General features: G+C 40.4%; 1 protein-coding gene across 1 annotated transcript in view; it reads left to right on the forward strand.

Moving 5' to 3' along the window:
* The window catches only part of PES1 (pescadillo ribosomal biogenesis factor 1), a 773,399-nt gene that overhangs the window by 113,959 nt on the left and 636,444 nt on the right, over positions 1 to 22,996 (forward strand). Inside the window, exon 5 of the mRNA XM_044068668.1 lies at positions 14,523 to 14,694. Within this exon, the coding sequence (XP_043924603.1) occupies positions 14,523 to 14,694 (172 nt within the window). The remainder of the gene's footprint in view (positions 1 to 14,522; positions 14,695 to 22,996) is intronic.

The raw sequence follows: 22,996 nt of genomic DNA on the forward strand, positions 1-22,996 counted from the left end.
GCCTTTGTAGAATAATGGGAAGGTATCGTTCAGGGCAGGTGGGTTGCACAGATCACATAAAGGTTACAGACTACAGTTTCAGAAGTAAAAATTCATTGGCATTTCACCTGTCCTAAAAAGCTGTCCGCATTTAATGTCTTTGAAGATAGCTGTATAGAATGTCACAGAAAAAGAACGGGTTTCTAGTCCAGGTTATTTCTACTACCTAGAAAAGAATGGTCTGAAGACCCATTCTGGACCTATTAAAGACCAAAGAAGTTTTGTCAGTTCAAAAGTTCAGGATATTTTTTAAATAGAGGTAGAAATACTCTTGGATGACCACAAGAACCAAAAAACCAGACTGGAGGATGCAGAAGAACAGAGTGAAATCCACACGATGTTAGCGTAATAAAAACTTTTAATCCACGCTTTCGTAACCAAACTTCTTCAGAATAAAATGTACATTCTCTACATCACATTTAAAAACAGTTTTGAAATGCCTGTGCACCAATAAACACGTCTTTCCACTTAAACAGTTTCTGCACTGCACATGTTGATCATAGACACGTTTTTTACACACCACCTTCTGTGGTACAAGCTTCTGCAGCACTTGTTTGCCATGCCATCTGAAAGAAGACCATGTTCTTTGTGGATGATTTTTTTTTCTACCTTTGTAACGGTTCTGTGCCTCTTGTGCTTAGAATCTAGGTTAAAGGCGAAGTAATGCAGCATGGAACATTACAGTGGGTGAAGCAGACACTGTTTCTTTAAATTTACTAACATTTTAAGCCAGTGCATTACTGAAGCAGTAGATTTCCCTGTACTTCTTTATTTATTGGCATATGAATGATTACATGTTCTTACTATGGAGGCCCTCTGCCATGGTTAACTGTTTGACTTTCCTTCTGTGGCATCACCTGCTCTACTTTTTTTTTAATCTTTCCAGTTTCGTGCTCAGATGACTATGTGTCTCCTGCCTGAGCCCATAATGACATCATACACCTGGGTAGAAGGTTGTGCCCAGCCCTTCTGTTTCTCTTTTTTTTTTTCCTCCCACTCTCATAGTTTGGATCTTGAGCTTAAGGTAAGTTTTTGTAAAGTTTCCTTTATTTGTTGCTGCAAAGATTTCAACATCTGAACTGTTCCTGCAGTTGCCAGTGTAGATCACCACTCAAGGTGCTCACTGGCAGCTGTCTTTACTGTCTGGGGAGCTGTGCATTGTGAAAGTGTTACAAATTTTAGTACTTCAGATTTCTCACTCAAAAGAGAAGGTCCAAAAAGCTGGAAACCTACATTATCTCCAGTCAGATGGCAGCATATGTGAATGGCCATCTGAAGATCAGCAGGAATGACTCCTGCATGATGCAGAACCAGAGTTTGAGTGAAGGAAGAAAGTATGGAATCTCATCATCATCGTCATCAACACTGTTTTTTTTCCCATTCTTCTACATGGGGTCAGAGTGTCACTTCAGCTGTCACCTTCTCTCCCAATTCAGTGCCACTCTCCTACCTTCTTTGACAGTTAAGCCTGAATGTAGTCTCTCTCTCTCTCTCTCAATTCTTCCATCTCTTTGCCAGACACATTTGTTTCTTCTTGTCTTCTCCCTGTCTGTCCCAAATCTTCTTAACTATATTTGTCATCTTCTTTCCTGAACCATCATAAAATGTTCTTTTTGATCTTTTCTGCTGTTGGAGCTACTTGGGCTTCTACTTTGATGTTTTCATTTATTCATCTGTCCCACAGTGTTTATCCTACCAGCTATATTTGGACACTTCATCTCTATCTTCCTCAACTGCTCTGCCCAGATTTCTGTACCATAAAGTAGTACTGGTCTCCCCACGGTTTTGTACACCTTACTTTTCAGCTTCTTTGGCATTCTTCTGTCATATACTGCCCCTGACACACTGAGTTGGCTGCAACCCCTCTGATTCTAGCTTAGACTCAACCACCCCTACCACATGCTTGAAGCTGTTAACCTGTTCTGCTGTTTTCTCTTCTGTCTCAGTTCTCAGCTTCTTCTTATTCACCCATTTGCTGCCATTACAACTGTCTTATCTGTACTCAGTTTCATCCCATGTGCCTTCAGTTTTACATTCCATTCCCCTATCATTTGCTGAAGTTCTTGCTCAGAGTCTGCCTGTAATGCCACATAATCTGCATGCAGCAGCTTTGTTGATCTGTTTCCTCCATCCTGTTTACTAATACAATCCATCACCAGTATGAACAGCAGTGGGCAGGAAAGCTGTACCCTAATGTATACCTACTCCCACTGGGAACCCCTGTGTGGCTCTGAACACTGTTTGGACTTGGTCATTAAGTCGTTGTACATAGCCTGCACTAAGTCTACCAATGTTTCTGGGACGTTGAACCATTGCAGGACTGCCACAGTCAGCTTTCTTAGAACCTTGACATTCTCTTTCTCCCAGTCTAGGAATGCCCCATTGGACACTTTTCTCATTTCTAGCTTCTTCTCAACTGTGTCTGTGTCACTGCAAACATTGGGTTGGTTGTGCTGCCTGGATCCTGCTCTCAGTATAAACTTCTCATCCACCATGTTATTTATCGGTCACCCTCTACAGAACTTTCAAGCAGTGTGATAGGAATTTGATACCTCTATACTTCCCACAGTTATGAATATCCCATTTATTCTTATACACTGGAACCAAGATGCTTATTCTTCAGTCATCTGGAATACTCCTATCTCTTCATACTGCTCTGAATACCCTCTGTAGCCATTTCTCCACTCTAATTCACCTAACATCTTGATCTTATTGGCTGTGCCCTTATCTGAGCCTGCTTTCTCTGGCTTCATTTTTCCTTAGTGCTGTTTTCTTCTAGGGTGAGCTCCTTTTCTTCTTTCATTGCAGGCTTGTGCCTGGAGCAGCTTCTCTGGGGTTTTCTTCATTCATAAGCTACTGGAAGTATTACTTCATCTGCCTTTGAACTGTGGAGTGATTAGTAGGTTGTTGCTGGCATCCCTTATGAAGGGTGCCTGACTATCTTCTTTACCTTTCTGTGGGATTTGCAAACCAGATACCAGCCAAAGGCTTCTTCTAAGTCTTTGTTTGTGTGTGTGTGTTTTCTTCTGTCCTTTTGAAGGCTAGGTTTTCCTCTTTTATTATTAAGAAGAAACATCTTTATTAAGTTATCACCTATGACATAGGCAATCATACATTTATATAAATGAAGACCAACCATATTGATATAATTTAAGTTGCAAATATTATACATCACAAAACATATTGACATAGTTTTAGTTGCAAATATTGTTCTTCACTTAATCTATTCAGTCTTTGTCAGTCAAGCATTACATCGATCATTCAAATCTAGCCTTCTTTTAAAACTTGTAAACATAAAAGTAATAAAAAAACAGTCACCAGAAAAAAAAATTGATGGTCTTCCACTTTTAATACGCCAACAAACACAGAAATACCAAATGACTAAGCGCTTTCACCAGGCTACAAACCACTGGCTTCTTCAGAGTCATTTGGTTTAACATCCACAGTTCATTATATACAAACATTTAATTGCTTAATTGGTTACATCACCACTTAACCCAATGATTTAACTAACTTCAATAATAAGCTCAATTCATGTCTTTTCACCTTTCCTACACCTAAAATTTAAAAACTAAAACACTATAATGTTAGAATGAATTTTTTGTTCATATCAAAGTTAAAATTGACTTGAAACAGTCATGTTATTTTAAAAAACATAAAAATTTATAGGCGAGATGTTCAACTTATTACTACTATTGTAGAGTTGGGAGGGTGGCCTAATGGTTAAGGTGTTTGCCTTACAAACACAAGGTGCAGGGTTTGAGTCTCACAAGGGATAATTGTCTAGGCTTAAAAAATGGCTTGCAAGGGCCGTTAGCCTAGTACTAACCTATGAACCTTAACTTGTAGTGCATCTACATGGTTACACTAAAAAGTGTCTTTCATTAACATTTTAAACCTACTGGTTTTTACCAGACTCTATTCACCATAATAACTGTTAAAATAATATATTTTTTCAGTTACACTTGATTTGACTTTAATTTTAAAATGGGCATCAGAGAAATAGCATCATTTAAGCCAGGCAACTTCAGGGTATTTAATCTTAATTGCCAGGTTGTCGCTAGAGCTCCAACCTTGTTGTTAACATCACAACCCCTTTCATCCCCTTTACAAGTTAAGGGTTACAATAGTAGTAATAAGTTGAACATCTTGCCTATAAATTTGTATGTTTTTTTAAAATAACATGAGTGTTTCAAGTCAGTTTTAACTTTGATATGAACAAAAAATTCCTTTTAACATTATAGTGTTTTAGTTTTTAAATATTAGGTGTAGGAAAGGTGAAAAGACATGAATTGAGCTTATTATTGAAGTTTGTTAAATCATTGGGTTAAGTGGTGATGTAACCAATTAAGTAATTAAATGTTTGTATATAATGAACTGTGGATGTTAAACCAAATGACTCTCAAGAAGCCAGTGGTTTGTAGCCTGGTGAAAGCGCTTAGTCGTTTGGTATTTCTGTGTTTGTTGGCGTATTAAAAGTGGAAGACCATCAATTTTTTTTCTGGTAACTGTTTTTTATTATTTTTATGTTTACAAGTTTGCTTTTTCCGTTTGGAGTACCTTACTTTCTTTTAAAACTTGTTCCTCCTCTGCATGTATTATTTCCACAATTCACATTTTTTATGTAATTTGCTGTTACCCTTTTCTAAAGATCACATTTCCAGTTTTATTTCTGTTACAATATTCACTACTTGTATTACAGTTGGTTTACACTTTTGATTTCCATTTTCTAGTAATTGCATTTTTGGAGGCCACTGGATCGGGCAGTGGTGCATTGGTTAGCATTGTCACCTCACAGCAAGAGGTTCTCCAGTTTGATTCTCGGCTGAGTTGCCTTCTGTTTGGAGTCTGCATATCCTACATGCATTCGCATGGGGTTTCCTCCCACATTCCAAAGACATGCGTCTGGAGTGTTTCTTCCCGGGCCACCGTTGATAACAAGCTCTGTCTCAGTCAGACTTTCCAAGTAAACAAATGTTTAAGCAAGTAAATAAATAAATACGTTCAGCAAGGCCTTAGTATGTCTAGGCAATTCCGTTTATGTATTATAGCTCATAAAAAATAATTTCCTTAGTTACACCAGTTTGCTCACCTAGTATCTCTAACAGAGTAGTGTCCCCATCACACCTCCAACATTTGCTGTCTACCTGAGGGAGAATTCTTTGGAGTCTACTTGGGGTATAAAAATACCAATGTAAACACTTCCAAGGAAAGATCCTAAATCTTCTAGACTTTGTTGCATATTTGGGAGACATACATATATCTCCTCATTGCTTCTTTGTGAATTGCTTATCCAATCTCTTCCCAATAGTTTCTAACCTCCTCTGATTGATCATGCAATGTGATTTGTAGCTGTAATAATTATTCCTTTTTTAACAGCAGCTTCTGTTCTAGACTCTACTAAAAACTCTACCAGTGCTGGTCTTTCGTTTAGGATCCCCCTATTTTTTTCTGTTTGCATATACTGTGATATCAATCCTCGGTAGGGAAGGCAATTGCTGTTCATAGGTTCATAGGTTCTTAGGTTGGTACTAGGCTATCAGCCCTAGGGCCTATACAAGCCTAGCCATAACAATTCCCTGGCTATTTCTTCCCACATTATTTACTTTCCTGGACCCGTCTAGCAGGGCGACTGACGTGATCCCTGGGGTGAATTTCCTTTCTCCCATCCAGTCGTCAAGGTTCCTCTTGAAGAGGTCCAAAGAGGCACTCTGCTTGACATGTATGGGCAATCTATTCCAGAGTCTGGGGAGTCTCTGGGTCAGGAACCTATCCCTCCAGCATGTTTTATTTATTGTGATGACAAGGTTTAGATCCCTGGAGCGTGTAGCTCTGAGGGATTGGGATTTCTTTAAGTGTAGCATGTCCAACAGCTCTGGGTTTGACATGGCCTTGTATGTTAAGCAGAGATTGCCTCTGAGTAGACGATATGCGACAGAGTATAGCTGGAGTTTTTTAAGGCGGTCAGCGTAGGGCATCTGCTTTAGGCCTGTGATTCTTTTAGTGAGGTATTTCTGAGGCCTTTCCAGTTGTTGCAGATGTCTTGAGAGGTACATACCAAATGGGGCATTGTATTCTATAATGGGTCTAATGAGGGATGAGTACAGTGGGACAATGGCCTCCTTTTTTCTGGATGAAAAGCCCTTCGTGATGTGTGCCACATAGAAGGATTTCCTGACTGTTGTGACGATGTGGTTATCGAAGGTGAGACCACTGTCCACCTGTGTCCCTAAGTCTCTTATCACACTTTCTGTGTTTAGTGTACTGCCACCTATATGGTAATTAATGGATACATGTTTTTTCCCCAAAGGGGATAACAATACATTTCTTGGCATTGAGCTTGAGCCCATGGCTCTGGCACCAAGCATCTGTTTCTGTAAGGCCCTTTTGTAGAGTATCCACATCATTTGGGGATTCAATAATGGCTCCCAGTTTGCAGTCATCTGCAAACTTTGTTAGCCAGAGTCCCTTAGTGTTGACCTGTACTTCAGAGAAGTAGATGCCAAACAAGAGCGGCCCCAGGACTGAACCCTGAGGTACTCCACTTGTCACTTGTCTGGAGCTGGATTTGGAGTCGGCTACTTTTACAGTGTGGGTTCTATCAGTAAGCCATTTAGCAACCCATTGGGTGACATAGGGATTAATGCCCAACTTAGTAAGTTTATCTATGATTCCAGAGTGGGGGATGGTGTCAAAGGCCTTGGCAAAGTCTAGATAGGCTGTGTGGACCACCTTACCCTTGTCCATGGTTCTGGAGACTGATTCAAAGAAGTCAATCAGGTTCAGGAGACAAGATTGGCCCTTCACAAACCCAAACTGGGTGGGGTCCAGTGTTTGAAGGTTGCCAATGTCTTTGTTTATAAGTTCCATGATAATACGCTCCATGGCCTTGCAGATAAGGCTTGTCAGACTGATGGGATGGTAGTTTCCGGGATCCAAGGTGGATCCCCCCTTGTGGATTGGGATAACTGTAGCTCTGCGCCACTCAGTGGGCACGAAACCTGAGGTGAGGCTATGATTAAACATGACACTTAGGTGAGGTGCCAGTTCATATTGTAGTTCATGTAGTACACAGCCTGGGATGTCATCTGGTCCCATGGATGCTGTATTCTTGGCTTTAGAGAGTGCGTTTTGTACCTGTGTGGCCGTTATTGCTAGAATTTGGCAATCTTCCGGTATTGAGATGGGCCATTTAGGGGGTGAGAGGGGGGGTGAAGTTGGCACTGAATCGATCTGCCAGGATATTGGCAATATCCTTCGGATCAGTATATTTAATGCCATTCTGTTTTAGCTCAGAGCAGATCTCAGCATTGCCATTTAGATTCTTGACATAGTTATAGAATGCTTTGTGGTTGTCTTTGGAATCTTTGGCAATTTTATTTTCGTAACTAGCTTTGGAGGATTTTATGAGGCATCTCAGTTTCTTACTGAGGCTAGTAAGGGAGTTTTTTGCATCCTGGGATTTTCCTCTTTTCTGCAAAAGTTTCTTCCTTTTGTTGTAAAGTTTGTTTATGGCAGGAGACCACCAGATTGGCTTCCTTTTTTTGGATGAGAGCATTTTGGTTCTATTTGGGATGGCACGATTCATGCGTGGGTGGATGTGCTCGTACAGTGCCTTAGTGTTTTCTGTTTAGTTAGCAAGGGAGCAGGCTAATCTTCTTGGTTTGCTTAGGATCCTGAGAGGACCAGGGGAGGTACCCCAGCAGAGTATCCAACTTTGGGTATGTGTCGTAGGGTTTCAACACCAGCTCGTCTTTGCTTCAGAATTTGTAACAATACCTCAGCTGTCCTGCTGGTAAAAAAAAAAAAAAAAAAAAAAAAAAAAAAAAAAAAAATTTGCCTTTGCACATCTAGCAAATGGATTTTGATTTAGAGAGTTTGCTCCTCTTCCTTCCCAGGAAAGCTTACTAGCTAGACTTGAGGAGATGCTCATGTTTTTTTCAGTGTCCTAATCTGCAGCATCCAATGTGATCTGTCCTCGTGGTTATAACAGTGCATCTTTGGGAAGCATGGTTTGATATCCAGGCCATACAGAGAACTTTCGTTAGCTAGCACTACTCTTATGTGTGCTCCTTTAGAGTTGGTGGCCCTTTGCTGACCATCCAGCAAATTCCTGGTTTTTGCTCCTTCTATTGAATGAATACAAACTGCCCTTTGCATTTTAGTTAGTGGTAGGGAGATGCTGTCATCTTCATGTTACCTGTAGGAGGTGATATTCTGATCATCCGGAGGTTGTTTTTACTGATATAATATGAGATAATGAGGAGTTCTCCTTACAGCTTCCCTCCATTATGGCTCCCTCTGTTGGTGATGTACTGTAACTGATGAGGTTCTCTTTAAAGTTTCCTTTAGTACGTCTGTATTCTCCCCAGATCCAGAAAGATCAGTATTTGGAAAAGAAGGGCACTGGACCATAAGTTATTCCCATTGTGGAACTCTTAAGAATGTCATTTTTTGTGGAATGAAACCATGTAGCTTGCATGGCTCCTTTTGCAGAGAAGGCCAGTACCTCCTACAAACTCCATGTAGAGTAAAGTAACATTCTGACTAAGAATTGCAGCACAGAGTTGACAGAATATTGAATGAAAGACCATCTCTAGTATGTTTTTAGTGAAACCAAAAGATGCTGTTAGGAAAGGGGTAATTAATAAGCCATGTAAAATGCTGCATAACTGTATAAAAACAATCGTACAAGGTAAGAAAAGACTGGGAGGGAAGAGTGGAATGTCAAATTACAAAAGAACCAGGGAAGAAGTCAGTAAGACCACTAGCTGTGGTCAAAGTTCAAAATATTGTGTATATTTTGCATGGAAATGTTTACACAAATACTTTCATACTGTAAGTGGACATCAGCATGTCCTTCAACAGCTGTTGGAGGAATGTATGTTAATCATGGAGTTAATGCTGTTAAGTTGGTGTCTCAGTTTACTGTTGTTGAGATATAGAAAGGCATTATTATGCTTAGTATTCCTAGCAGCCAAAAAAATTGGCATAATAGGGGAAATCGAAGATCTGTCCCATTGTGAATGAAGTGGCGAATATTATAATGGAAATAAAAGAAAGAAAGCATTAACATAATGGAAGAAGTAATTTTGGCAAAAACAAATTGCATTTGGGAGCAATATATACAAAACAAAGCTCAAATAGTAAAGTAAAATAAGCAGGTTAGTAGGAATTGTCAAGTAAATCAGTGTGCTGTAATGCATAAGAGTAAAGAACAGAGTTACGATGGAAACTGCATAAATAATACATACAGTACTGAAATGTGGTGTTATGAAACTTCTCTTCTTATTAATGAATGTTAATTTGTGCTGCATATTAATAATATGATGAATAAATAGATATTAAAAAACGAATGGGCTTAGCATAGATGTCAGCTATCCAAGCACTTTTCTTTGCTGTCTGATAAGATTCTAGAGTTGTGAGCAAGGTGGGTAAGAGAATGTTCTCTAATGCTGATTGAGCCTCTGAGCCCTAAACTGCAACCTCATCCTAGTTCCATTCCTGCCATGTGAGTCAGGTTTTGAAAAAGTTGTCTGAGTTTTCCTGATTCCTTAAGAAGTCTTTGTGACCTCTTGCTGTGATTTTGATTGTACTTATCCCTCACTTATGTCAGATGGTGTGGATTATGCTGTGCTCTTAAGACTGGACAGCAACAAACCATATTGGATGCTCCCTTCTTGGATGAGGCTGTCCGATTAGACTTCTTGAGACCTTATTGAAAACCTGAAATAAGGCAATGAGCACTGACGGAGCTGCAGTGTCTCTTGGAATGCCTCCTCCAGCTTTTTATTTTTTTCTGTTAAGGTACATCTCTCAACTGTCCAGGTTTTCACAGAATGTCCAGACATTTGCCTCATATCTTTGGTCTGTCCGTCATAAAATGTGTGTTTTTTGGCAAATCATTGAGGATTGAAGTCTCTAAATAGTGTATGTATGCATTTCATACTTTCTATCCTTCAGAAGATACATACAATACAAATCCTGTTATTCTAACAACTTTCCAAAATTATAAGGGTAGTATTTAAAATCTGTCCCTATTTTTGGTCTTTTGATCCCATTGTTTTAGATTTTGCCCAGATTTCCTGCACCAAGAGGTTGAGAGGTATGAATTTAGGTGGTCTATTTTCTGAAGATGAGGCAGTCCTATTGTAGGATAATAATTAAACCAGAAATGGTGAAATCTCCCAGGAGACATGCAGTGTAAGTGGTGTCACAACAGTCTTTAATATCCCTCAGGGCTGCTCACGGGAGTCTGATTTTTTTCTTTCTTTCGTGGAATAGAATAGCAAAAGATTTTTGGATTCTGGATGTAGTTTGACTGTCTTGGCTTGGAGCTTTTGGGTCCTTTCCAAAAAGATTCTTATGAAAAGTTTTAAGATCATCACAGATCTTTGGGAGCAAACATGACGCTTACTCAAAGGGGCTGCAGTTTTTCCCCTTTTGGAGAAGGGAACAGAAATTTATTCATATCCCTTCAATGTTCAGAAGGATACCATAGTCTTGTCCCATTATGGACATCAGAAAATTTAATGAGCATGTTTAGTATGTTGTATTCTAGATGGTGACTTGTGTCTAGCTGTGTGGTGTAGAGGGATAAAAACCCTAAGACCCGGATGACCCATGGTAAATTAGTGGCCCATGAGCTGGGGGGGGGGGTCAGCCTGCAGCTGTGTCGAGAGAGAGAAGCAGCAGAATTCTGTAATAAGAATATAACACATTTGTGTGGTAACTTGACATAATAAATAGAAGCTTGAAAAGATCACAGTTTCTGTATAGTTTTCTATCCCACTATCCTCTCTTCTCTTCCCTGTATTAGGACCTCAGGCCTGCTCGGATCTGAATACACTTGGGTAACCCAGTTTCTGTGATCTCCTGGCCCGGGCAGCGTCTATGGGTGTACCATTTATTTAGCCTTTTTAAGACCATGTTCATGACCAGGAAGGGTGAATAGTCTGATAGTTTCCTGAGTAAGAAAGTTCTGTAGTGGTGAAGGTGAACTTCAACTTTATAGAGGCGTTGTACTGATGTCCCTAAGGGGCAGACGTCTACCCAGCTTGGAGCAGGAAGGATGATGAGCTCTAGAAATCAGGACTTCTGCAACTGTAATCTATTCAAGCGTCTACTGCTAGGTTAAGTTTATACACCGCTGTAGTTATACTTGCCATATTAGTTGAAAGGGGAGATGTCTGTTTGCAGTGGATCTATATTACTCTCCAGGTATCTCCTGCATCTGGACAGCTTTCCATCTGCCTTGATAGCTTGCCTTTTCTGTAAGTTGGGCATGTATTTACCTTTGTTTTTGCTTGTCTTGCCTATGCTTTCTCTTTTCACTTGTGTTAGGCCGGGGGAAGTTTAGGCACTGTACACACTGTCCCAGCCTGGAGTGTGATACCATGGTATGTAGTGGCTGCTAAGTACAGGAGCTAGAGGTAAATTATGCTGAGCTCAGGATAAAAGAAGACAAAATCCCAGCAGATGCCCACTACGGGGGGATCTTTTTGCAGATCTGATTGTGTGATGAGTTTCCTTACCTTTTTTCCTTGTGAAATAGATTATTTTTTGTGTATGTTTGGGGTATGTGACACTTATGGTGATTGCATTTGCTGGGATAAGAGGATATTTTGAAAGTAAAGCATTATGTTATCTTTATTCTTTTAGCAAAACAGTTTGTTTCTAATGGTGACTGGTCTGTGGCTCAGATATGTTTGTTCTTGTGAGATTCGTTTTTTTTTTTCACTGTAGAGCCATGTTCTACCATGGTATGGGTGGGAGAAGAAAGAATGTTTTGGAGGTGAAACCAGTGTTGGACGAATGATGTTTATGAAGCTGGAAATTGATGGTGTGATGATGAATGTTGTTAGTGCATGTGCTCCATAAGTTGGATGTGTGATGGATGAGAAAAAAAAATTTTGGAGTGAGTTGGATGAAGTGGTAGAAGTGTACCCAAAGGTGAGAGAATGGCGATTGGAGTGGCTTTCACTCGGCTTGTTGGTGAAGGGAAGAGAGGGGATGAGGAGGTGATGTGTAGTTATGGTATTCAGGAGAGGAATGCAGAAGGTCAGATGGTAGTGGATTTTGTGAAAAGGATGGACATGGCTTTGGTGAATACGTATTTTAAGAAGAGGGAGGAGTATAGGGTGATGTACAAGAGTCGAGGAAGATGCATACAGATGGATTGTATCCTGTGCAGGAGGGCCAGTCTGAAGGAGATTGGAGACTATGTAAAGTTGTGACAGGGAAAGAATAGTTGGGTAGCATAGGATGGTGGTCTGTAGGATGACGCTCACGATCAAGAAGCAGAGGAGGAGAGTGAGGGTAGTGCCAAGGATAAAATGGTGGAAGTTGAAAAAGGATGATTGTGAGGTGTAGTTCAGGGAAGAGTTAAGACAGGCGCTGTGTGGCAATGAAGAGTTACCAGATAGCTGGGCAACTACAGCAGAGCTGGTAAGGGAGACAGCTAGAAAGGTGATTGGTGTGACATCTGGACAGAGGAAGGAGAACAAGGAGACCTGGTGGTGGAATGAGGAAGTACAGGAGAGTATACAGAGGAAGAGGCTGGCGAAGAAGTGGGATTGTTGGAGAGATGAAGAAAGTAGACCGGAGTATAAGGAGATGAGACGTATGGTGAAGAGAGGTGGTGAAGGCTAAGGGTAAGGCCTATGGTGAGTTGTATGAAGGTTGGAGGTTGGGCACTAAGGAGGGAAAAAAGGACCTGTACCGATTGGCTACATATAGAGGGACCAAGCTTGGAAAGATATGCAACAGATTAGGCTGATAAAGGCTAAAGAGTGGAAACATACAACCAACGAGTTTGTGTTGAGGAAATGGAAAGAGTACTTTGAGGGGCTGATGAATGAAGAGAATGAGAGAGCCAGAAGGTTGGATGATATGGGGATAGTGACTCAAGAAGTGCAAAAGATTAGTAAGGAGGAAGTAAGGACCCTATGAAAAGGATGAAGAATGGAAAGGCTGTTGGTCCAGGTGACATACCAGTGGAAGCATGGAGGTGTTTAAGAGAGATGGCAGTGGAGTTTTTAATCTGATTGTTTAATGAAATCTTGGAAAGTGACAGGTTGTCTGAGAAGTGGAGATTTGTATTGGTACCGATTTTTAAGATTAAGGGTGATGTGAAAATCTGTAATAACTACAGAGGGGTAAAATTGATCAGTCACTACATGAAGTTATGGGAAAGAGTAGTGGAAGCTAGTTTAGGAAGGAAAGTGATGATTAGTGAGCAGCAGTATGGTTTCATGCTGAGAAAGAGCACTACATTTGCGATGTTTGCTCTGAGGGTGTTCATGGAGAAGTATAGAGAAGGTCAGAAGGAGTTGCATTTTGTCTTTGTGGACTTGAAGAAAGCATATGATAGGGTGCCTAGAGAGGAGCTGTGGTATTGTATGAGGAAGTCGGGAGTGGCAGAGAAGTATGTAAGAGTGGTACAGGATATGTACAAAGGCAGTGTGAAAGTGGTGAGGTCTGCAATATGAGTGACAGATGCATTCAATGTGGAGGTGGGATTACATCAAAAATCAGCTCTGAGCCCATTCTTATTTGCCGTGGTGGACAGGTTAACAGACGAGATCTGACAGGAGTCCCTGTGGAGTATGATGTTTGCGGATGATATTGAAATCTTTTAGTAGGGAGCAGGTTGAAGAGATCCTGGAAACCTTGATCTCTGTGAGTATGTCTTGATGAAGTAAGTAAGGTACTGGATAGCACCACTCACTTTTTTAAAATTCATATATGGCTGGCAGTTTTGCTATAGAACATAAGCAGATAGTTCATAAAGGAGGATATCGACATTCCCAGGGACGGGTGGGGGTGGGGGGGGGGTTACATCTCTTGTATAGAAATGTTAGGGAATAGTAATCAGTGGTTTGAAATTTAGAAATCACGTGGACTTGTGGCCAGCTAATTCTAATGCATAGCTGTGTAATCGTTTTGTTTTAGGAGAAGAAGCCTTTGCTGCTATGCATCCTGAGTAACTCCCCAAACGACTTCTTTTACTTTGCCATAGTGATGCACTTAATGTTATGTTAGTTGTACTTTGAATTTGTGTACAGTGTTAAGTTTATCACTTTTGTGTGTTTGGCTCATTTGCAAGCACCAGCAAACAAAGTACAAACTCTGTGGTAAAGATATGCTGAAATTTTAACAAATCAGTGTAATGTGAGTATGATAATGTGTGGTACTTGTGGACATGGGCAGCTACTCGGTCAACATTGTTCCTTTTAAATCTGGAGCTCTTTCCTCATTTGTAAACGTAACTTAAAAGGTATGCCCTTTCAGATCATACCAGCAGTTTTGCATAGTGTACACTTATGTAAGTGAAATTTGAGATGTAATAGATTCAGTACTACTGGTGGTACTGTATCCCTTAGCAGATAGCACTGTTCCCTCTATGGACAGCTGACTTTGCATTCTTTTTATGCCTTTAGGTCAGGCAGCAGTTTGCAAATGACATTTTATCTTGTCTTTAGGTATCCTACATTTATAGATGCAGTACGTGACCTGGATGATGCTCTCTGCATGTGCTTCTTGTTTTCCACGTTCCCTCGCACAGGAAAGTGTCATGTCCAGACAATTCAGTTGTGTCGCCGTCTCACTGTCGAGTTCATGAATTTTGTTATTGCTTCTCATGCTTTGCGTAAGGTAAGAGTTGTGTACTAGGTAGAGGGATGAAAACTAATGTCTTGTTTGATTTTTATTTAGCTTCTGGTGCATATTGATTTTATATTGCCCTTAAGTGTGGCTAGCCCAAACGCTATTAACCGTGTTTAGCCCAGCCGTATTTAGGTATGTTGCTGAATCCGACTCACGTTTTCTGAAGATAGGTGGTGTACAATATCCAGATCGCAGGCACTACAGTGTCAGACATATAGAAGATTCTCATAATTTTCTTAGGGATGCTAATTGTTAAAAGCAGTGTTAATGATGCTGCATTGAGAGATGTTGGTCAGTTTGGTAAAACTGCACAACACACACCAGCACATAGTATCTTCTGTGAGATGAATAGCCAAACTAAAAAGCACTCTAGAAATTGTTGTATGCCTCCACCCTATATGCCATGCAGACACCAAGTATTGCAATACCTTCTGAGGTCTCTCTGCATTTAGTAAAGGACATTTCCAGCATTTCATTCCACATCTCTCCAGCTGTCCAAAAGTGATGCCCTACACTGTGGATACATTACACCAGACAATTTTCTGATGGTTTTTTTTTTTTTTTTTGCATTCCTTCCTTTTTATAAATTTTTACTTGTGTCAATGCTTGATCCAAAGCACCATAATAAACTGAACTTTCTGCTTCATGCATCCACCTTTCAGTGATGACATATTGCACAAAAGCAGAAAAGTTGAAAAATCTGCAGCATTACATTTGAAACTAGACAGTGTAAAGATACACAAATTGATAAACTGTGTGCAGATTCTAAAATTTATTCTCAGACACAACAGATTATAGATATATTTACAAAATCTATGCAGAACAGTTTGGTTCCACAAAAGAGGTGGTAAGTTGTCCTAGTGACATCCAGGTAACCACAGATACTGGAATCAAATTAGATTATATTAAAAAAGAACTGTGCAAACTGGATCAAAACAAATCGCAAGGAGGAAACGGAATAAGTAGCAATGACCTGAAAACACTTAAGCAAGAACTTACACTGCCATTACATCTATTATTCACTAGGTCATATAAATATGAGGAGATACCTCAAGATTGGGCACATGCACTTATTAAACCTGTCTTTAAGGGAAAGAGGAGTAGGACAAACCCAGAATCATATAGACCCTTAAGTCTACTTTCATGTTGTGGAAAAATAATGGAGAAGGTAATACTGGATAAGTTATTGTCAGAACTGGATAGATTGGGACTTGAAACCATATATCAGCATACATATGTTAAAAATAGATCTATTACCACCTGTAACATGATGTTCTATAACAATATAACAGCAGCTATGAATGAAAAATTGTGCTGTGATGTGATTTATATAGATTTAACTTCAGCATTTGACAGTGACATGCACAAAACACTGATCAGTAAATTAGTACAACTAGGTATTGATGTACTGTTGATAAGATGGATAGCTGCATGGCTTACAAATAAGACATGGCAAGTAACACGCACCAACTGGACAGGTGAAATCCTTGGTTACAGTCAAGGTGTCCCACAGGGCTGTGTACTAGGCCCTTACTTGTTTAGATTGTATCTTTCAGACCTTACTTTTTCATCTGAGATGTTCTACAGTCTATGTGCTGACGACCCAGAATTGGGTAAACTGATTACAAGTGTTACAGATAAGGCATGTCTGCAAAATAATTTGACTAAATTGACTGTTTGGGCACAGGAGAATAATATGTTGATAAATACATCAAAAACTAAGCATATGAAAGTTGGGAGACATAAACTGAAAGGTGAATATTTAATACAGCACACAGTGATTGAAACTGTAGACTCATTTAAGGACCTGGGTATATGGGTAGATTCAGCTATGAGTTTTTCTAATCATATCAACCAATTGGCCAATGTTAGTTATAGAACTATAGGTTTTTATAAAAAGATTTATAAAGTCTAGGAAATCAAACATAATGAAGTCATTGTTTGTTAGTTACATTAGACCCAAACTTGAGTATGAAATAACAATATGGAAACCCTATAGGAAAACAAGCATGAATAAACTGGAAAGAGTGCAGCGGAAATATACGAAGGACATCCATGGATGTGAAAAGCTAGGTTATTATGAAAGACTAAAATATCTGAACTTGTACAGTGTCTCTTACAGATATTTAAGAGGAGATCTTATTCAGGTATATAGGGCTTTTAGCGACAACTACATCTGGGAATGTTTGGGGTTATCAAAAAGTACTAACGAATCTTCAGATAACCTATGTAGAAGATTCTGTAGGAATGAGAAGTGTACAATTGGTTCTCTGACAGAGTAGCTGATGCTTGGAACAGATTACCAAATTGCATTAAAGCAAGTACTAGTTTAGATATTTTTAAGAACAGCCTGGACATTTATTATGGGAACAAGTGTTTTGGCATATTGGCAAGTTAGAAGGGCTTTAATGCCCATGCTTGAAACATTTGTATGTATGTATGTATGTGTCTCAAGTCATGACTGCATCTTCAGCTTGTCAGGTGTGTCAGGCAGACTACTGTAGGGGTGTGGTCCCTTTCCCCAAATGATCAATGTCTAAGAAGTTATATAATTAATGGGTGCTGCAGGCATTGTTCCTTGAATGTGGTCGTAGAAGAAGCAGAGCCTTGCCACCTCAAGAAATGTTTCAGGTTTGTTCCTTTGTTCTCTTCAATATATTTAGTACATCAGAACAGCTTTCAAAATTTGATGAGATCTATATTTGCAAGCACTTAACTGTAGTGTAAAAGTATTTTATTTTATTACAAGTTTTCTGCCAGTTTTGTGATAAATATTGCATATAATGATTTAATATATGATTTTCTAATACTGGCTGTCACATCCACAGTGGAAAAACAATGGGCGGCTGCGGTGGTGCAACGGTTGGCATTGCCGCCTCACAGCAAGAAGTTCTCTGGTTTGATCCTCGGCTGGGGTGCCTTCTGTGCTGAGTCTGCATGTCCTCCATGTGGTCACGTGGGTTTCCTTTGGGTGCTCCAGTTTCCTCCAACATCCCAAAGACATGCTGTAGGTGGATTGGACACTCTAAATTGGCCCTAGGCGTGAGTGGCATGCATGTGTGCCCCTTCTGTGGAAGGTTGGGCACCAGGCTGACAACTCGACACCGTAAAACTCCATTGCCAATCATGAGCGGACAAGGTGATCTGCTGTGGTGACCCCTATCTGGGAAAACTTCTTTGAAAATGTCACCAAAGCAGTGGATGAGGGCAAAATGGTTCACACTGCCTACCTTGACCTGGCCAAGGCATTTGACACAATACTCCACTGTGGCATTGTTGAAAAACTCAAGAGGGTTAGGTACAAAACCTGTATGTCACCTGGTGGATAGCCACCTGGCTTACAGACAGGACCCAGATAGTTAGAATTGGGGAGTCCACCTCTACAAGGAAGACAGTCACAAATGTATTCCAACAGGGATCAGTCCTTGGACCACTCCTTTTTGGCATTTACTTCTCTGAAGTCAAGGCCAGTGTCAGTCATCTCTGCCTAACTAAATTTGCAGATGGTTGCAAATTAGGAGCAGTCATTGAATCCCACACTCTCACAAATGTTCTTCAGAACGGCTGACACAGACAAACAACTGGTTTCAGAGCCATGGACTAAAACTAAAAATAAATGCAAAGAAATGCATAATAGTATCCTTTGGGAAGAAATCCACCCCTGGTAACTATCATATTGACAACACACCCCTTAGAGTTGACCCAGTAGTCAGGGACTTAGGGACACACACAGACATTAGTTAAGCCTTTTGACCATCATGTGTCTACAGAAGTGTGGAAATCATTCCATGTTGCACAACTTATAAACAAAGGTATAGATAGCATCTAAGTCCAGGGAAGTCGTTGTTCCACTCTATTCGGTATTCATCAGATCTATCATTGAGTACAATGCCCCCTTTGGTATGTGCCTAACCAGGCATATCCAACAACTGAAACGTCCACAGAGGTTCCTCACTAAAAGAATACAGGGTGCAAGTAAAATGTTTTATGCAGAATGCCTCAAGGCCTTATCCCCTGTATTCTGTCTCCTACAGGCTTTTGAGGGGGAGGCCTATGCCTGGCATAAAGACATTCAGACCCCACTCTGATGGACCTCCTGCATATCCACAAAGCAAATAGCACCAAAATTACCCATTCTAAAGACTTAAACCTTGCCTGAGATATAAATAGGACCTGCTAGAGAGACATGTATGTATCCCAGAGACTACCCTGTCTCTGGAACAGACTCCTCATCCATGTGAAACAGAGTTCCACCCTAAGCCAATTCAAGTGCAATTTGGGCAGTTGGATGGGGAACAGGAAATTCTTCGCTGGTTTGGCACCTATATCTCTAATGGACCCAGACAAACCTGTAAATGGTTCATCTGGCAGGCCCATGCTTGTAAATGTTTCATCTCCCAAGCCTCTGCTTATACTTATCAAGGGTATCGGAACTTGTCAGTGATTTGGGATCCATGGCTAGGCTTAAAAAAGGCGCTTATGGTTGTTAGCCTAGTAAACTCCTATGAAGGGCTTGGCACCCAAACGTGATTTTGTCAGTTCAGCTTGAGCTGACTAATGGTTTTGGGTGTATGGCAGATGCTCTAACGCTTTGGAAACTGGTGGCTGTTCAGTCCATAGTAGGATATAACCGATAGAATTTAAGCTACTGCAACAGTGATCATTTGAACATCCAGTGTTTATGGTGAGTTTACTCAACAGTACTTTAGCGACTTTTGGAACATGCTCAACGAAAGATGTGACTTCAGGAATTTAACAGCTTCTTGGCATGTAGATTGTTATTTAAATAACACAGTATACCACATACAGATATTTAGAAAAGAAAAAAGTCCTTTTAAACTAATAAACAAATCTTCAGAAACATTATTGGGAAGAAAAGGGCCAGATATTCCACCACCCCATTCAACTACTCATATTTAATGTCAGGTGAATTGCTTTCATGTCCTTGAATTTACAGCTTATTTATTGTAATTATATGTGGACAACTTGATTTTTTTTTTACAGTTTCCATTCTTATTGGCATAAGACTTGATATTTAAGCAGTAATCCATGACTGTAGGCAGGTACATTAGGATTTCCCCACAGTTGGTGTGGTAGTATGGTTTGATCATGAGGGCAAAGTCCAAGTGATTAAACAAACCCAGTGTTGGGCAAATCCTGATATGTCCACAAACGCCTGCAACAACTGGAGAGGCCTCAAAAGTACCTCACAAAGAGAATCCTAGGCCTTAAACACTTATCCTATTTGGGCAGACACAAAAAACTCCCAACTATGCTCTGTCATATCGCCTACTATTCTCTCTCATATCGCCTACTTAGAGGCGTTCTCTGCTTGACTTACAAAGCCATGTCTGACCCAGCTGTGTTAAAAAATGCTACATCTAGAGGAAATCCCAATCCCTCCACCCCACACACTCCAAAGACCTCAACCTCAATTACCACAATCAACAGAACGTGCTGGAGGGACAGGTTCATAACCCAGAGACTGCCCATGCTATGGAATAGACTTCCCATACATGTCAAACAGAACACCTCACTGGCCCACTTCAAGAGATATCTTGATGAGTGGATGGGAAATAGAAAATTCACCCCGAGGATCACTCCAGTGGCTCTACTCGACGGAGGCACTGGGATCTAAGGTCAGGTGGCACGATGTCAGGATAATCCTATGGGCTAGGCTTGTAAAGGCTCCAGGGCCATTAGTCCAGAACACACCTATGAACAGGAGTGGATTGTTGCTGTTGTACCGTGACATTTTAAGAAAGAAATTTCTTCCCTTTCTTAAATAATGACTTTGTAAAATGGTACTGTAGTGTTCCTCTGTGTTCTTCCTTGTTTACTGATGTGCTGCGCATATGTATGGGACTTTTGTTCCCACGCTTGCACAGTACATCAGTGCAGTACAGGAGAAACAATGGAGAAGAGAATCTCCATTGCTGCTTTTTCTTTTCGTTCCAACATATGATATAAACTCTTGAATCAAGAAATGTGGACAAATCCCATTGTAATGTGGGGGCGAAGGTCCAAAAATAGGGACAGATTTTAAATATTGTTCCTATAAACTTAAAAAGTTGTTGGAATAAGAGGTTTTGTATTACCGTGCATTTTCTGAAGGGTATGATGACTGAACCTTAAATGTCTGTCATAATTTAATGATTTCAATCCCCAGTGACATGCCAGAAAATTACAATTTTTATGAGGAACAGACCAAAACTGAGGCAAAAATCTGGGCATTCGGTGAAAATCTGGACAGTTGAGAGATGGCTGCTGATATTTTAATAAGGACAGCACAGAAATACAAGGAAAATCGGGTGTGTTTTTGGTTTTGTTTAGTTTTGCAAACTGTATCTAATTCTTGTATTTTTCTCTGTTTTGTTGGCATATGCCAGTAGAAAGTCTGGCTGCTCAATGCTACTTCAGTGGCCAGAATTATTTCTATTGGTATATGCTCAATTTACAATGGGCACGTTGGTTGGGTCTATATTATTTCAGCGTACTCTTAAAATAGCGAGCGCTGTTTAATCAACCCAATAAAGTCAAAATCCCTAAATCCCATAGACACAGAACAGCAATTTTTTTCCTCGGGTTAAAAAAAAAATCCAAACACAAAATAAAGTGGGTGCTTAGTCCCCCACATCCCCCAATGTGGGGTCTGTGTCCCCCACACTCCCCACTTAAATATACTGACTCTGGGATCACACTACAGTGGAAGAAATGGCAAAGTCCCAAACACGGCCCAGTGATTTTTTTCCCTAGGAAAAAAATCTCTGTTCCCTGTGTTAGAGTGTATTTAACAGTGAATAAAATATTGAAATTAATTCTGCTACAAATATGCAAAATAAATAAGGTATAACATAAAGCTTGCTTAAATGTAGAAATAGAGTTTTTAGCAATATGTAATTAGCATCCATACTAAATGACTGTGGCTTGAAAAATAAGGAATTTGCTTAATGGACATGTTTCCCTACAAACTTAGCAAGAATATATGCATTTTACACTGTCAGCAAGAAAGCTGACCTCTTACAGACTTGGCAAAAATGTAAATAACCAGGATGTATGCATTTCACATTGTTTTCCTGTTAATAGCGTTGTCAGCTTTCTTACAATATGTACATGATGTTCTTTGTGTTTCACTGTTGCAGTCATCACATTTGGGTTATCTGCTTGCAGTAGCCCTCAGTCGGCCTGATTAGCAATGTCTTGGATCCTGCGTCGGTTGCTGTCTCATCTTCCGTGATGTCATGTAGTCAGGGGTATAAAGCATGAAGCCGACGCCATTACATCAGTCTTTCTTGCTGTGCGGTGCCTGAAGCAGAAGCAGTTCGCAAGTGCTGGTCGGCCGACTCCTGAAATTTTCATTTTCGAGTTTCAGAACCAAAGTCTTCAACTAAAGCTAAGTACCCTGTTGGGGAAACTTTTTCTTGCTCTAACCGATGTCAGTAAAAGTCAGTAATTTTATTTGTTGTGGAAAGCAAATGCCTCCTAAAGATTTTCATTTCTACTGTATTCCTTGCCTAGGCCTTGACCACAACGTACATCGCTGTCGGGTTTGTGCCTTATTTAAACCACAAACTATTCGTCATCTGTACATTTTCGCTTCTAAATATTTTGGTACTCGGTTCAGTTATCCAGATATGTCTTCAGTAAGCCACCCGACTACCGACATTCCGAAAAAATGCAAAGATAAAGACAGAGACAGGCCGCCTAGGTCCAAAGCTGCCGATGACGCTTCTCCTAAGCTAGCCACCAGTTCACCGGTACTCAGTGAGGCACTTTTGCAGCCCCTGATACCAGCTACTTCAGATTCGCAGGCCTCTACTGAGACCCATTCGGAGTCTGGTATGCCGTGAGATGCTTCAACTGTGGAACCTGCGGATGTCTCTACCTTGGATGGGTCCAGAGCCGCTGTGCAGGCACCGGCTTCTGAGGGTGTTTTCAGGCCTACTGGCTTGCATATTAAACCGACACCATCTTCTTCCTCTAGGCTTAAAACTCGAACCATGCTTAGGAAACCGATGCCCAGACCGCATGGTCAGGCTTCTATGCCTAAAAGACAAATGATAAGAATGGCTGAAAACCTTATTACTTTAATCAGGGGAAGCCAACCTTCCCCCTGTAAGAGACCTAGGACTGAATCTGATTATGGTACTTCTGACCAGGATTCGGAAATTTCTGTCTCCTCTGATGACCAGGATTTACCCTTATCTATCTGTGAGGATTCTGATGCAGAGGACACTATTCCCTCTCCTTCTCGCCCAGAGGATTTTTCTTTTGGTGAAACCTTGCATAC

The sequence above is a fragment of the Protopterus annectens genome, chromosome 4.part0, assembly GCF_019279795.1.
Source record: "Protopterus annectens isolate FY-2018-M chromosome 4.part0, PAN1.0, whole genome shotgun sequence".
NCBI classification, from domain to species: domain Eukaryota; kingdom Metazoa; phylum Chordata; order Ceratodontiformes; family Protopteridae; genus Protopterus; species Protopterus annectens.